The 14,981-nt window shown below is 38.8% G+C and overlaps 3 protein-coding genes and 1 non-coding gene across 4 annotated transcripts; 2 read left to right on the forward strand and 2 right to left on the reverse strand.

Annotated features, from left to right (window-relative positions):
• Positions 1–106: 106 nt before the first annotated feature.
• On the reverse strand, positions 107–6,828 carry LOC137294774 (phosphatidylinositol-glycan biosynthesis class F protein-like). The gene is made up of 5 exons (XM_067825885.1): positions 6,581–6,828; positions 5,943–6,034; positions 5,267–5,383; positions 2,395–2,503; positions 107–1,482 (listed from the first exon to the last, which is right to left on the reverse strand). Exons 1-5 carry the CDS (start codon positions 6,812–6,814, stop codon positions 1,366–1,368), a joined length of 669 nt encoding a protein of 222 aa, XP_067681986.1. The 5' UTR covers positions 6,815–6,828; the 3' UTR covers positions 107–1,365.
• A 918-nt stretch (positions 6,829–7,746) lies between these two features.
• Trnav-aac (transfer RNA valine (anticodon AAC)) lies at positions 7,747–7,819 on the reverse strand. Its single transcript has one exon. It is a non-coding gene; the product is annotated as a tRNA-Val (tRNA).
• Positions 7,820–9,835: 2,016 nt separating this feature from the next.
• Positions 9,836–10,770, forward strand: LOC137295097 (uncharacterized). The gene is made up of 3 exons (XM_067826386.1): positions 9,836–9,884; positions 10,129–10,226; positions 10,345–10,770. Exons 1-3 carry the CDS (start codon positions 9,836–9,838, stop codon positions 10,768–10,770), a joined length of 573 nt encoding a protein of 190 aa, XP_067682487.1.
• A 1,482-nt stretch (positions 10,771–12,252) lies between these two features.
• Positions 12,253–13,694, forward strand: LOC137295096 (uncharacterized). The gene is made up of 3 exons (XM_067826385.1): positions 12,253–12,301; positions 12,940–13,037; positions 13,269–13,694. Exons 1-3 carry the CDS (start codon positions 12,253–12,255, stop codon positions 13,692–13,694), a joined length of 573 nt encoding a protein of 190 aa, XP_067682486.1.
• The last annotated feature ends 1,287 nt before the right edge of the window (positions 13,695–14,981 follow it).

Genomic DNA, 14,981 nt, shown 5'->3' on the forward strand with positions numbered 1-14,981 from the left:
CATAATGAAATATGTCAAGAAAAGCTTCACGTGAAGTAGGTTTTAGATGTTTAAAAGATCCATCAAAGTTAACAGGTTGATTGTAACATACAACAATTCAATCCCGTTTTTTCAAAAGAATTTTATTACAAAATATACACAATTTTTTTAACAAATCTTATTCATATAAGTATTATCAAAACAAACAGATTCACATGACTGTCAACAAATTTGAGAATCATTTCCTGACGCATTTCCCTCATGAGGTGTGTTGTTCATATTCGTGTTCATGAAAGGGTGACACACAGTGAACCCATATGGGTAAGTCCAAGCAGGTGTATGGTATGACCAGTAACACTAACTATGCACTTTTACTGAAATCTGTCTCATTACCCTCCACTTGACACAATTTGCTTACATTATTTACTATGCTAACGATAAACAGCCACAATAATGACTTTATTCCTCGATCTTAAATGACATCATCACTCTTCCCTGAAGTCACTACAGACTCGCTACCCAAGACTGCCAGTTCCACATTCCCATTGGAGACATGCCCACCCAATGCATATTTGAAACTAAGTTTAAGGTTGTATTTTGTTTGTATGGTTGCTAAATCTGAGAAACAGCACAACTACTCTAGCCTGCTCTAGTCTGCCCTACCTCAACCTTGACATTAAAGGCACCAGTCAAGCAGACTGTTTCTAACATCGATGGTCAGTACAAGAGTCAAGATGGGTGGGTGGGTGAGTTTAGTTTTACGTCGCACTCAGCAATATTCCAGCTATATGGCGACGGTCTGTAAATAATCGAGTCTGGACCAGACAATCCAGTGATCAACAACATGAGCATCGATCTGCGCAATGGGGAACCGATGACATGTGTCAACCAAGTCAGCTAGTCTGACCACCCGATCCCGTTAGTCGCCTCTTACGACAAGCATAGTCACCTTTTATGGCAAGCATGGGTTGCTGAAGGCCTATTCTACCCCGGGACCTTCACGGGTCACAAGAGTCAAGAGTCATGTGTTTCATACATCCTGTGACTCTGAGATTCAGACAGAAGATTGATGCTGTACTGGTCCCCATTTCACAAAGAGTTGCTTTTAGCAATATTCCAGTAATATCATGACTGGGGACACCAGAAATGGGTTTCACACATTCTACTCATAAGGGGACTCAAACCCCGTCTTCAGCATGATGGTCGAACGCTTTAACCACAAGGCTATCCCACCACCGTGTATTTCACAAACAGACCATAGCACTATGACTCTTATAACCCTATGTTAATGTATGGGAGTTCCAATCATCTTAGCACTGTGATCTTTTAGTTCACACCAGCCAGTAGGACATATTACCCGCACACATGTTCCAGCTGTACTGCTGGCTACGTAAGCTTGTACTTGTTGAAGACTGTGTACTTGTAGTACAGATGGCCAGCTGACACAATGAGACCGGCACAGTATCCAATCAGTGTCCCCAAAACACAGCTGATGGGCCATACCTGAAAAGGGTGAGTGAGTTAGGTTAGTTTTATAACGCTTTTAGCAAAATTCCAGCTTTTTGACAGCAACAGGACACCAGAAATGGGCTTCATACAGTGTACCCTTGTCGGGGTCGATGAAATGTAAAGAATGGAAATTAACCATTAGGCAACCCTACTGCCCTCACAGGCAAAGAGGATGAGTGTTACATAGAAGATCAACTCACACACAATCATGGAGCCAGATCACAAAATGGTAACCAGCCAAGCGCTGTTTTAGTATTTGTTTATTATTAACTGCCAATTTCTGCTATATGTTGATCTGTAAAGAACTTAGTCTGGACCAGACAATATTGTTATAGAGTGAGTGAGTGAGTGAGTGAGTGAGTGAGTGAGTGAGTGAGTGAGTGAGTGAGTGAGTGAGTGAGTGAGTGAGTGAGTGAGTGAGTGAGTGAGTGAGTGAGTGAGTGGAGTGAGTGGAGTGAGTGAGTGAGTGGAGTGAGGGAGCAAATTTAGTTTTATGCCGTACTCTGCAATATCCCGGCGGCAGTCTGTAAATAATCAAGTCGGGACCAGACAATCAACAACATGAGCATCAATCTGCACAATTGGGAGCCAATGGCATGTGTCAACTAAGTCAGCGAGCATGACCACCCGATCCCATTAGTCACCTCTCACGACAAGCATAGTCACCTTTTATGGCAAGCATGAGTTGCTGAAGGCCTATTCTATCCTCTGACCATCACGGGTCTGTTATAAAAAGTATGAGCAAGGACGTATACAATGGTACTGTTTAAACAGCCTCTTTCAACAAGCGTTAGATACTGGAGAGTTGAATTTACTGTCACTTTAAACATTTTATTAAAAAATCTCAGCCTGTCAGCTCATTTTTAGAGGAACCACTACTGATAAAAACCCCCATCCTCCACCAACCTGCCATGGCCTGTCCCAGTCCAGGGGGATAGGAAACGCCCCCAACCATGCCCCCACAACACTAGATATGGAGGTGATGAAGACCACAGACTCCTTCCCCAGATCAGGGCTGAAATATACAAAATATACCTGAGATATTTGTTTTCAGAAAATATACTCTATATGCATATTAACTGGTAACGTGTTGAAGGAGAATATACAACAATGAAAACTATTTATTCCACATTAAGGTGTATGGGCTGGTTATTAAAGTAATGTATACAATGCTACAAAAATGGTTTTTGGCAATCATTTTATAATAATATATTTAAGAAAGTGTTTCATACCATATATCACATAAACCAAACTGTACCTATCTTGACCAACAGTTGTTCAAGAGATTGCTATCAGAAAAGTCCTTGTTTACCCTAAAAAAAACCCGCAATGTACACAGTTGTATGAAACAGACCATAACATGAGCCGAGTCACAGAGATTTTCATGCATTGCATGGGAAGGGGTCATCTCATAAGGTAGTTGATCACTGTACGAGTACCAAACGCCATGCGCACATAAATAATTTCAGGAGATGATAGTCTGAGCGCATAGTGAACTGTGAAAGAGTGTTACATTGCTGACAATGTATGTTATAGATAAGTGTAGCAGTGTCAAAATGTAATGCTTTGTTTAGTTTTGAATTATATGTCTTTCCATTGTTTTGTGTTGTGCTGGTATAAATTAAATTTACTTATAGATTAATGACAGGAAAACTACTGTTGTGTTGTGTTGTATCTGGATATCAAACCTTTGCAATCAGCCCAAATGAGCTCCATGGGATTGAGCTCACATTGCCTGACTGGTGAACAGAGGACAAAAATGACCATGTCGAAAAGCCAGGTCATCTGTGAGGTACTGGACTGTTTTTGTGTTATGCTTAATCTTCTGTAACAAACTGCACCTTGGTTTCCGATTGTTTGTAAGGCACATTACAGGAAGATATTCCTGCATATGTGCTTTAAGGCTACTCATGGTGGGAGTAATGGTGCCAGGAACCCATATGTTAAGGTAACTGGCGTTATCCATAATAATGATGCTTGGTTTGTCTAGGCAAGGCAACTGTTGGTGGTCAAACCAGTCCAAAGAATACCTAACCATTCATTTCATGGTGATAAAAGATGTCTGTGTGCTTTGCCCTGAATACAAATACATGTTGGACGTGACATGTTTATGGTGTCTTTTATTCCTCTTGTATTTTGGCACAAGTTGGTGGTATTTTCCATTCATACAACTTCAGGACAGCTCGTCGAATAACACTTTCATCAAAACTGTCCAGCTTGTGTTTCCTACCTGGCTTATTATTGGTTACTGGTTTCGAGACAGCCCCACCATAAACTTCTTTGCAACCCCATATACCTGGTTATATGACAAGCCCAGTGCACAACTGGCCCTATAGTACACCCTGTCATAGCTAACAAATGGTTTCCCTTTGTCTCTTTCAAGATGGAAGTATTTAATGACGTTATGAACAAGCTTTTCTCTGTTGCTATCCATGTTGCTGATGCAGTGCTTGCAGCATGTGATTGCGAAGTGCATACATACATATACCGGACATATACATATACACAGGATTATTGTGCTTTATAAAGCCTACACATCTCCCACACAAAACAATTGATATATTACACATTTTCAAGGCCTCAAAATGCAGACTGATTTCAGGTTATGATTTGAAATAATAATCTATCCTACTCTTCAATTCTGACCAGGGTGCAAGGTCAATTGCATAATTAAAGTCTGCTTCTTATTAGTATTGTCTGAAAATAAGAAAATAAGCAGTAGTTTTTCCGTCTTTCCCCTCTGTAAACGATATTACTGCATCGGTGATATCATTAAAGCTTGAAATCTCAACTAGGTAGTTGTTACCTCAGGTGATATTTTATATCAGCCTTTTGATGACATTTCAGATGAGAAAACACAAGGCAATAACCATTTTTGTGGCATTATTTACAGTACTATAGAAGGATGTCAGTTTCATTATTTCTAAAAAATACCTGCCAGCTTGATGTTACGATTTTGTGACCCTCTGAATCTGCAAGTTAACCTATAACATTTCCAATCCTAAAGATTGTACAAAGTAACCTTTGTGCTGAGACTACCATAAGTCTATGGAGCTCTGGTCACCTACGTGCTAAGATCGCTTTGTACTCTGAACTTTGAAAGATAACTCTTCCATTCTGGAAATAGTCTCTTGTCCATGATAATTCTTTCACTAATTGCACAGATATTGTATCTTGTCATAAAAGGCAAGATATAAGAAAATTATGAATGATGTTAAAAGTGATTGAAATATATTGTTACGAGGGAGGAAAACATTCATTTTCAGACCACAATCCCTAAATACTAGTACCAGACAAACACAACTGGTACACATGACCTAAGGTCTTTAACACCAGCTGTCAAGCATATCATTTTGTGGAATACAGTACACTTCAAATGAACCAGCACATTTTGTAGTGATACAAGGATTCTTCAGTCAGTCAGTGTAGTGATACAAGGATTCTTCAGTCAGTCAGTGTAGTGATACAAGGATTCTTCAGTCAGTCAGTGTAGTGATACAAGGAATTTCAGTTTGTACATGCAAAAACCTGCACAGGATGCAAGTATATGTACCTAAAAATTATTGAGTGCTGTGTTTTTGGTGCAGATACTATGGATGTATGAAACAGAATATATGAAATACCCACAGCAATAAAATGACCAACTACTTTATAGTTCATATATATAACTGAATTGATTTTCTATTGTGATGTTCTTTACAAGAAGCTTTGAAGAGAATATATTATTATCATATATCTTTGACTGTTAGGGTAAAAGTGTATAAATAAAATGCCTTACTTGGTGTGGGCAAACACCCTAATCCATGTGTTGAGATGAGGGCCAAGGAACATGCATGCTGGCAATACAGATGTTGTTGACAACACCAGGGCAAAGTGGAATGTCTCAGCTGTTACCCTGAATAGGAATAAACATGAATCAGGGATTTTGAACGAAACTGTGATGCCTTATACTAAGCATAGATGGGGATCATCAGCATTAGTATCTTCATCATCATATTCATTTTTCACAAGGATCACATGCTATTTCTCAGTTCGTCATACAGCTTAACATTTACAGACTCAGAGGTGCATAAATATCTAGCGAGTGAGTTAAGATTTATGCCAGTTTTAGCAATATTCCAGTGGAATGACATCAGGGGACACCAGAAATGAACTTCACACAAGGTTAACCCAATTCCCCCTAACCTGCCTGACCTTCACACACTCTGTTTGAATCCTTCGTCAAGTAAAACCAAATCTGTACAAAAACTAAAACAGTTCACAGTCACCATTCAAACAACTTGATCTCAAATATGTTCAAATAATATTTGTTAAGGCAAAGTGTTCTTGTTATGAACACGTAAAGATAAAACTACAAAATTAGCAGTAAAAGTTGAAATAGAGGAATCACCAACTGCACAAAATCACTTTACTATAAAATATTAAAAGCATCTAATAAGATATGGTGCACCTACTCTGTGAATGGAGCTCCGTACAAGACTGCTACAACATGGAAGAGGAGCACACTGGCCATAAACAACCCAGCCCCCTGAACAGCATGCAGGATCTGAAGCAGGAAAGACGTGGCATATAGTATTAGTATGTGAAATTCATTAGGGTTGCATGCTTCGTCTCTCTCTTGGTTGTCGGATCTGTACAATGTTAATTCTATCTCCAACTATATTGGATCTCTAATGGTTGTAAAAAATGCAACTTTAAAAACAGACCTTTTCTAAAAGTGTCTAGAGACCAATCTACCTCATGTCATAAAGCCTTTATAGGTTGCTCAGTATACGATAAGAAAGCAAGTGATTTGTGACACCGTGGTGCTTGCAGTACATACAGTACTGATTTATCTTCAAGCTTATAAGTAGTATCCAGCACTGCTGCTGTGGAACAATGCCCTAAACACTGAGTGAGTGGGTTGGTAAGTGAGTTTGTGAGATATTAGTGTGTTGCAGTATAGAACGTTAACTGGTTCTTAGCAGTATGAATAGCAGAACGTATTTCAGTTTTGGAATTTTGGAATATTACACTGGGGAGGGACTCTCGGGGGTAAGTTTACTTTGTAAAAAGAAATTTTGCACTGTTTATATCTACAAGAATGACTTGCCTTGAAATGTTTGCTCTGCTTTGTCGCAAACCAAAACAACAGTTCGCTCACTGTTATTATTCCACAATAAACTAATGTCAATGGCAAGGGTTTTTGTATCAAATCCAGGGGTCCCTTTGAATTAGCAGGGATGTATACAACTGATAAAAGAATCACACATATCAAGACATTTGTCAAACTTTGTTTAAACACCGATTGTTTTGACATCCCATGTCCAGCCATGGACGCAGCCATTTTGCCAAGGGAGGTAAGTCACTACAGTAGAGTTGTAGCATTGCAACTGTTGCACACTGGGTATTAGCCGCTGGTTCCAAATGAGTTGTTAGTACAGCGGTAATGTCATCTAAAATTGTAGATTGCTATGTGTAAATATTATTGTCAAGCATGCACACACTGCCATTCCTTCTGAAAGTATGGAAGAATCTTATCAGAGGACGGGAGAGGGTGTATCAGTCTTATACCCCGCTCCCCACCCAAGGCTCCCGTCTCTGGATTTTGTATTTTATTTCACCAGAGACCATGGTCTCTGATTTCACCTATCTAATTTTGTTTAATTATTTTTTAGGTAATATTATTTATTTATTACATGGTCTGGCTCAAATGCGCATTTTGTCATGAAAAGCACGGATATTTTGATTATTGGAAGATGCGTAACCTTGTAGTTTAATTTGGCAAGAAATGCAAGTGGACCCGGGTTTTTTTGTAAATAACTCTTCATCCAATGAGCCAGTCGATCTCAAACTTTGCAAGTGGATGTTTTGTCAGACAACTAATCACACTGTAAATCACTGAGTTTATGCATTTGTATGAAACAATCTGTCTATGTAACTGTCAACAAAATAAACAGCAGTCTGGCAGAACACAGACTGCTTGCAGAGGGAGGGAACCAATGACCTGTAACAGCGGCAGTGTTGGGTCAGAAAGGTCAACGTTTCATGCCAAACTACATGGTTTCGTATCTTTACAGAGGGTGGTAACCGAAATTTATGACAGTCATCGGGAATGTTCTGTATTTTCAGTTAAAAACGGTAAAGAAGCTAGCCAGGATAATATGTGTTTTAATTAATGAAACACAGCCTCAGGCTAATGTTACACTTATTCCATACTATTGACCGATACAGCTTGTAAAATGCTGATTTCATCAAAATTTTAGGGGGGGAAAAATGAGGTTCCGACGAGGCTCGAACTCGTGACCTTCTGCGTGTTAAGCAGACGTGATAACCACTACACCACGGAACCCGCTCTATTGAATGGTGTGTTCGTTTCAATAGTCTTGCGTTATCTTTACTCGTTCTGCATTTCTTGGGTTTTCTGATAATAATAGAATGTATATATACTAAGTTTCTTCTAATTAATACTGTATCAATGCATGCTACTTCAGCCTCTTGTCAAATATTGTCACGAAGACGCCATTCGTGAGAAGTCGTGCTTCCCCGGAATGCTTAGGAAATGTCCGTATGTCACGGAAAGAAGCGAGTGGGAACGGAAAGGTTCTACGGGATTTGCGCAGGCGATTTTCCAGCAGACTGGGTTCTGTCTATTAAGAATTAGTACTTATGCAATCGCAATCGAACCTTTAAAATCATTTCCAAATTGTCAGTTTTACCAGAGATAATCAAAAACAGGACTAGGCCACTTGCTTGCTATCTTTACCATTTGTACTAATTAGCGTGTGCCCTATCATGCTCCAGCGCACACAGCGATCGACTTTTGTCGTTCCCAGCGCAAATTCGGCTGCGTTTAACAGTACTTCAGCCATTTTATTGAATCAGCCGGAATTTTACAATGAATGAATGAATGAAAAAATAAATGAATTACTGCAAGAATTAAGGGCAAGAATTATATTTGAATGGATGAAAAGATATAGAAAAAGAACAAAAGAAAGAAATGCATATGTGAATGAGTGAAAGAAAATAATATATACAACTGTGATACAGATCTCTCACACACCTCAAATACACCCAAAGAATTTTTTAAAATTGTGAAACTATTACTTGCAAACACCTTTCACCTGATGGTGTATTACCCTCATAAAAATTAAAGGTGCGTGTGAAAGAGATTTTTTGCGCAATAAGTAGAAACACTCAAATAACGCACATCAGATGGCGAATCAGATGAGGTCGGCTATGTGTCATACATTTCACACACCTCAAATACACCCTAACAATTTTTAAAGTTATGAAAAAGGAAAAAGTGCCAAATGACAAAACTGCAAAAATCAAAAGGGCCAAAGGAAAGTCAAAAGGGCCATGGACGTAAGTCAAAAGGGCCAATCTTTTAGAAAACAGTAAAATTATATAAAATTATTATATGTTGCTGCAGTAGTTCTAATTCTAAGCATTTCTAAATTCACATTTCAAATTCAGTTCAAATCCATATCAAAATATATCATCATATCAAATATTGTATGCTTCAATTTCTGGTCCACTTCAACTGTTGAGTGTATGATGGTCACACTATAAATTATTACTTTTGTTACTAGTAGCTGTTTACACTTTAATATAAATGCAAAAAATAATAATAAAAATTAATGTAATCAAACATAAAAATACATATATTAGTTTGTGTGTTATAATGTTCCTTTTTAACCCGTGGCCCTCCTCACTTGAGTCTATGGCCATTTTCACCTTCCTTTGGCCCTTATGACCACAACCCTTTAATATACCGAGCAAGCTAAGCTGCCGCTACTGGCTACTCTGGTCATGAGACGACCCGTGGCATACGGTAACGGTCTTTTCGATAAGTGGCCATTCCTCCTGTTAGAGCTTCCCTGGTTTTACACATGTTGATGTCTTATCTATTAATAAAACTGTGTCATGTTTTTACATAAAATTACAAGCGTAAGGTGTCTTTGATCGGTTACAGAAAATGCGTCACCTGAAGTGTACGGAAATCTGAAAGTAAAGCCAGGAATAGCAATAATCATCAGCTAGAATCTGTCAGCTTGGAATACATTCCGTAACTATTACGAATAAATGTTTTCTGGTTTAAACGAATCTCTATTACAGCGGAGATAGGGTTTTACCTCATCAAAGACCGCCGTCTGTATCCATATCATACTGCATCAGGATGTGATGAGCCGCACACCTGATCACATTTAGCGGTACGCGTCTCTGTAATTAAAAGGGTTATCTGTCGTGGTACTATGACGTCACAATGACGTGACGTCATAACAATCACTCCGACATCGATTCGGTAGCCAACACGCTTGAGTTTTGCTCACCGAGATTTCTTTCCGGGAAACAAGTGTTGAACATGACTTACTGTGGCCGCGACTGGCTCCGGGGGGCAAGAACAGCTCCAGGTTTGTTTAGTTTACAGTTAATGTAATGTTTAAGTAACTATTTCATAATGTTTTTGCTTTCTTTCTTCTTCTACCGCGGCCCTGGCAATATTCAATCAGATAAGTCGTGTGATGGCTTTGGTATATACCTTAATTAACAAAGTTAACTGAAGTTGAAAACAAGATTTTGTACGTTATAATTGTTAGCGGCAGGTTTGAATCTGAAAGGGACTAATAATGACGGTCGACTCATTTCACCTTCCAGAGATTCAGCATCTGTTCAACAGTGAACTTCTGGATGAGTTTGACTCCATCCGCCTTTGGCTCCAACAGATCCGAAGCGCCATCCTCAAAGAAAATGAGGTAAGCACTACAGCATTTATGATTTAAATGTTTTAGAATGTCATTCATTCTTTCGAAAACGCTTTACTCTGAAAAAAACTGTGGAATATGAAATCAATGTACACATTCTGTATTACAGGTGACTGAAAACAAAAGAGGCAAGCGAAATCTGTGGATGTTACAGAGAGAGGTTGATTGTGGCTGGACACAAATGTCTGAACTTTTCCTCAGCAATGATCGCCACCTCAGGATGCGAAACTCGCTCATCGACATCCACAACGCCGTCACTACGGCAGCTTGTCACTACAGACTCTCGCGACTTCTCCCACCACCCATCTTTGTCCAAGGAGAACTGGTACCACCGGCTCTGCCCCCAAAACCTGGGAAGCTCAGGCATTTCATCACCAGTGTCCGTACAAGACTGGCATCTGCCGCCTCCAAAAGCAAAGTGAAACCCATGAAATGTCATGTAAAGGACACATGTGGACACAAGTCTGTGTTTGTTCGTGTTGTTCAGTATATCAGGAACATCACCAATAGCAAGAACCGGGTTCTCCCTATGTGAAAAGATACACATGTGTTGTGAAATCTATTTTGATGTGTATATACTGAATGTGATTTGTTTGAACTTGTACATATTGTCTGACGTTATACAGCTTTGTAAATCATGAAATTGTGAAACTGTAAAAAGCTATTAAATCATTTTGCTTCCAACTAGAAAAAAACTTTAAATCATTATTATTGTATCATTCCTTCGACCGAAGTAGGTCATAGCCAGTTTGGAAAAGGCAGACATTAAATGGAATGAGTGAAATATGAAGGAGTTTGTTGTCGGTTTCCTTTTACGTGCAAACAGCTGGGCAGTCGTGTGTTGAGATTCCTACTATGATTGAAGTATGTCTAGCTTTGAGCCTTTTCTACGTGCATGTTCAGGACCAGGTATGTATGTATCATTGTGTGTTTACGCATGATGATGTAAAATTGAAAGGTGCTACATGCACCTGATGGAAAAAGTGAATAGTAAACTTCAAGTAATATTTCAACTGCAATCACTTCGAAGAAATTATGCTACAGTGGGTTGCAGAAAATGTTATATTTAAAAAAAAATGGACATTGTCGTGACGTGCAATTGATTGTCAATCCACCAACCAGAGAAAAAGAAACATGGAGAGATTTCCAGAAATTCACCCCACCGACACCGAAACGTTCAGTGAAGATGACACACACACATAATTCGACAGCAACGAATATCTCTATGCGTACTAATGTACTCACACATTGAACATCGAAGCTCACACATTGAACATCGAAGGACAGCTTGGGGAGTAAATCGTCGATGCTCGTCATCTCTGAAGTAAACAAAACACAACAATTCGAGATACACTGAAATTGGTGAATTTTCACGTTTCGTCACTGAACGATCATTGTAAATTCAAACTGTTGACACCTGATTTTACAGTCTCGAAATCATCGTGGCCGATCAGTCAATATGGCCTATATTCTCTACATCCTACTCAATACAATACAATACAATACAATACAATACAATACTTTAATGCCTTTTCAGTAATTTATTTCATCAGCATAGCTACTGATACATTAGAGAGACATAATTCATGCATAACATATTGATATAAATTTTTTGATTTCATACTTGGTAAGAGATGTATGGTACTTGGAATAAAGGAGTTTTGGATATTATTGAACAGATAACGTTCCTTTGAAGTAGGTGTGGCAGAAAAGAAAAACAGTGGTTACTGGTAACACCACCATGTCGCCTACACCATTATGTCCAAGGTTCATGCATTCAGAAATCCTCAGAAAGTCGGCTCGTAGTGTATAGGATTCACTATAACGTTTGACCACTAACATGCTTAGATTTAGCGGTACGCATGACATTTATGAAACCACTTACCTCCCGTGCTACTATGACGTCACAATGACGTGACGTCATGACAATCACTCCGACATCCACTCGGTAATGTCAACAGGCTTGAAGTCTGCTGTCTGAGTTTTGGCGAATCTTTCCTTGAAACAGGTCTTGAACATGACTTATTGTGGCCGCGACTGGCTCCGAGGGGCAAGAACAGCTCCAGGTTAGTTTCAGCTTACAGTTAATGTAATGTTGAAGTAAGAGAAAACTGTTTCATAATTGAAATCAGGCCCCGATTTCTCGACGTAGACTGAAGTCTCAGTTTTGACTCCAGTTAGAGTTATTACTCACATTTGAGAAAAAGCATTTCCCCAAATGAATTGAAATTGATATTATACTTAAATATAGGAGATGCTTTGAGTTTGATGGATAGATTATTTAGGTTTTGGGGACTTTTTTATTTTAAAAAATGCAGTTGAGTTGAAAATTCAGCTCTTTCAAATTGTCAAACCCAGATTGATATTTGAGTAAAAATCTCTTATTCAAACGCGGTACTGGCTATATTTGGTCAGACAGGTCATGTGATGGGTTTGGTATATGTATTAAACGATGGAGAAGGGGTAAAGTTAACTCAAATTGAAAACAAGGGTTTTTTTGTTACGTTTTTATCGTACGCGAAAGGAAATAACCGCCCGTATTTTCTGTAGAAAGAGTTTATTTTTAAAAAACATGTAAAATCACTGTGAATTAAGACGAGCCTCTCATCTTAAACAGTTTAGTTAACACCCTGTTTGTCTTTGTGGCAGCAGGTTTGAATCTTAAAGGGACTAATAATGATTGTCGACTCATTTCACCTTCCAGAGATTCAGCATCTGTTCAAAAGTGAACTTCTGGATGAGTTTGACTCCATCCGCCTTTGGCTCCAACAGATCCGAAGCGCCATCCTCAAAGAAAATGAGGTAAGCACTACAGCATTATTTAGGATGTTTTGACTGGAAAGCATCTGCATCGCACTGAAATGTCAATCCGTCAGGGACACATACCATTGAAACGCCTAGGGCTAAAATTTTATCAAGTATATGTATGTTTTCAGAACGTCATTCGTCTTCATGTACATACATGTAGGTGTATTAAGTCTGAAATTGTTAACGGAAACTCAGTTTACTCTATGTATATGTTTTGTATTTCAGGTGACTGAAAACAAAAGAGGCAAGCGAAATCTGTGGATGTTACAGAGAGAGGTTGATTGTGGCTGGACACAGATGTCTGAACTTTTCCTCAGCAATGATCGCCACCCCAGGGTGCGAAACTCACTCATCGACATCCACAACGCCGTCACTACGGCAGCTTGTCACTACAGACTCTCGCGACTTCTCCCACCACCCATCTTTGTCCAAGGAGAACTGGTACCACCGGCTCTGCCCCCAAAACCTGGGAAGCTCAGGCATTTCATCACCAGTGTCCGTACAAGACTGGCATCTGCCGCCTCCAAAAGCAAAGTGAAACCCATGAAATGTCATGTAAAGGACACATGTGGACACAAGTCTGTGTTTGTTCGTGTTGTTCAGTATATCAGGAACATCACCAATAGCAAGAACCGGGTTCTCCCTATGTGAAAAGATACACATGTGTTGTGAAATCTATTTTGATGTGTATATATTGAATGTGATTTGTTTGAACTTGTACATATTGTCTGACGTTATACAGCTTTGTAAATCATGAAATTGTGAAACTGTAAAAAGCTATTAAATCATTTTGCTTCCAACTAGAAAAAACTTTAAATCATTATTATTGTATCATTCCTTCGACCGAAGTAGGTCATGGCCAGTTTGGAAAAGGCAGACATTAAATGGAATGAGTGAAATATGAAGGAGTTTGTTGTCGGTTTCCTTTTACGTGCAAACAGCTGGGCAGTCGTGTGTTGAGATTCCTACTATGATTGAAGTATGTCTAGCTTTGAGCCTTTTCTACGTGCATGTTCAGGACCAGGTATGTATGTATCATTGTGTGTTACGCATGATGATGTAAAATTGAAAGGTGCTACATGCACCTGATGGAAAAAGTGAATAGTAAACTTCAAGTAATATTTCAACTGCAATCACTTCGAAGAAATTATGCTACAGTGGGTTGCAGAAAATGTTATATTTAAAACAAAATGGACAATGTCGTGACGTGCAATTGATTGTCAATCCACAAACCAGAGAAAAAGAAACATGGAGAGATTTCCAGAAGTACACCCCACTAACACCGAAACGTTCTGTGAAGATGACACGCACATATAATTCGCTAGCAACGAATATTTCTATGCGTACTAATGTTTTGTGGAAAGGCAAACTTAAACAGGCAGTTGGGAAAGGATACCTTTTCAACCAGTTAAGGATTCTTCAACGTCACGTTACAATGGTAAATAGAGATGTATAACATTTGAAACTGGGGGACACTAATACCAGACTGTACATACTGAACAGCAAAAGAAACGCAACAATGCAATGCATGTACGTTTTATTTGTTCCAAAGAGAATCGATAATGTACCTCCAGGAAAGAAGGAAGCCATGATGACAGTGTTACGTTTGCGGTTTATTTATTTATTTATTTATTTGTTTGTTTGTTTGTTTGTTTGTTTGTTTGTTTGTTTGTTTACTTACAAGCGGAAATTCGGTCTAGTCTCGACAGGATTAAGCCAGACCCTCGATAATGCGTACAACCGGTTTGTTTTGGAAACTGAACATGTTACAAATCATACCTAAGAGGCAGAAGTCGATATCTTCAAATTTATCAATACGAATTGTCTCTCGGGTACGTTTAATTAATCAATAAAAAAAAGAAATCTCTGCCCAAATCAGTGACCATACTACGATTCTTTATATCGTATGGCATGTATGATAGTTAAGTACTTATCGAT

This window comes from Haliotis asinina, chromosome 8 (assembly GCF_037392515.1).
Source record: "Haliotis asinina isolate JCU_RB_2024 chromosome 8, JCU_Hal_asi_v2, whole genome shotgun sequence".
Classification (NCBI taxonomy): domain Eukaryota; kingdom Metazoa; phylum Mollusca; class Gastropoda; order Lepetellida; family Haliotidae; genus Haliotis; species Haliotis asinina.

Bases quoted from the DNA above. Each gene is read 5' to 3' on its own strand.
- LOC137294774 (XM_067825885.1), bottom strand. From the start codon at position 6,814: ATGGCTGCGTCCATGGCTGGACATGGGATGTCAAAACAATCGGTGTTT. The intron at 5,384-5,942 runs GTAGGTGCACCA...ATTCCTATTCAG, and splicing joins TACGGAGCTCCATTCACAGA to GGTAACAGCTGAGACATTCC. The intron at 2,504-5,266 runs GTAAGGCATTTT...TGTATATTTCAG, and splicing joins AGGGTGTTTGCCCACACCAA to CCCTGATCTGGGGAAGGAGT.
- LOC137295097 (XM_067826386.1), top strand. From the start codon at position 9,836: ATGACTTACTGTGGCCGCGACTGGCTCCGGGGGGCAAGAACAGCTCCA. The intron at 9,885-10,128 runs GTTTGTTTAGTT...TTCACCTTCCAG, and splicing joins GGGGGCAAGAACAGCTCCAG to AGATTCAGCATCTGTTCAAC. The intron at 10,227-10,344 runs GTAAGCACTACA...TCTGTATTACAG, and splicing joins CCATCCTCAAAGAAAATGAG to GTGACTGAAAACAAAAGAGG.
- LOC137295096 (XM_067826385.1), top strand. From the start codon at position 12,253: ATGACTTATTGTGGCCGCGACTGGCTCCGAGGGGCAAGAACAGCTCCA. The intron at 12,302-12,939 runs GTTAGTTTCAGC...TTCACCTTCCAG, and splicing joins AGGGGCAAGAACAGCTCCAG to AGATTCAGCATCTGTTCAAA. The intron at 13,038-13,268 runs GTAAGCACTACA...TTTGTATTTCAG, and splicing joins CCATCCTCAAAGAAAATGAG to GTGACTGAAAACAAAAGAGG.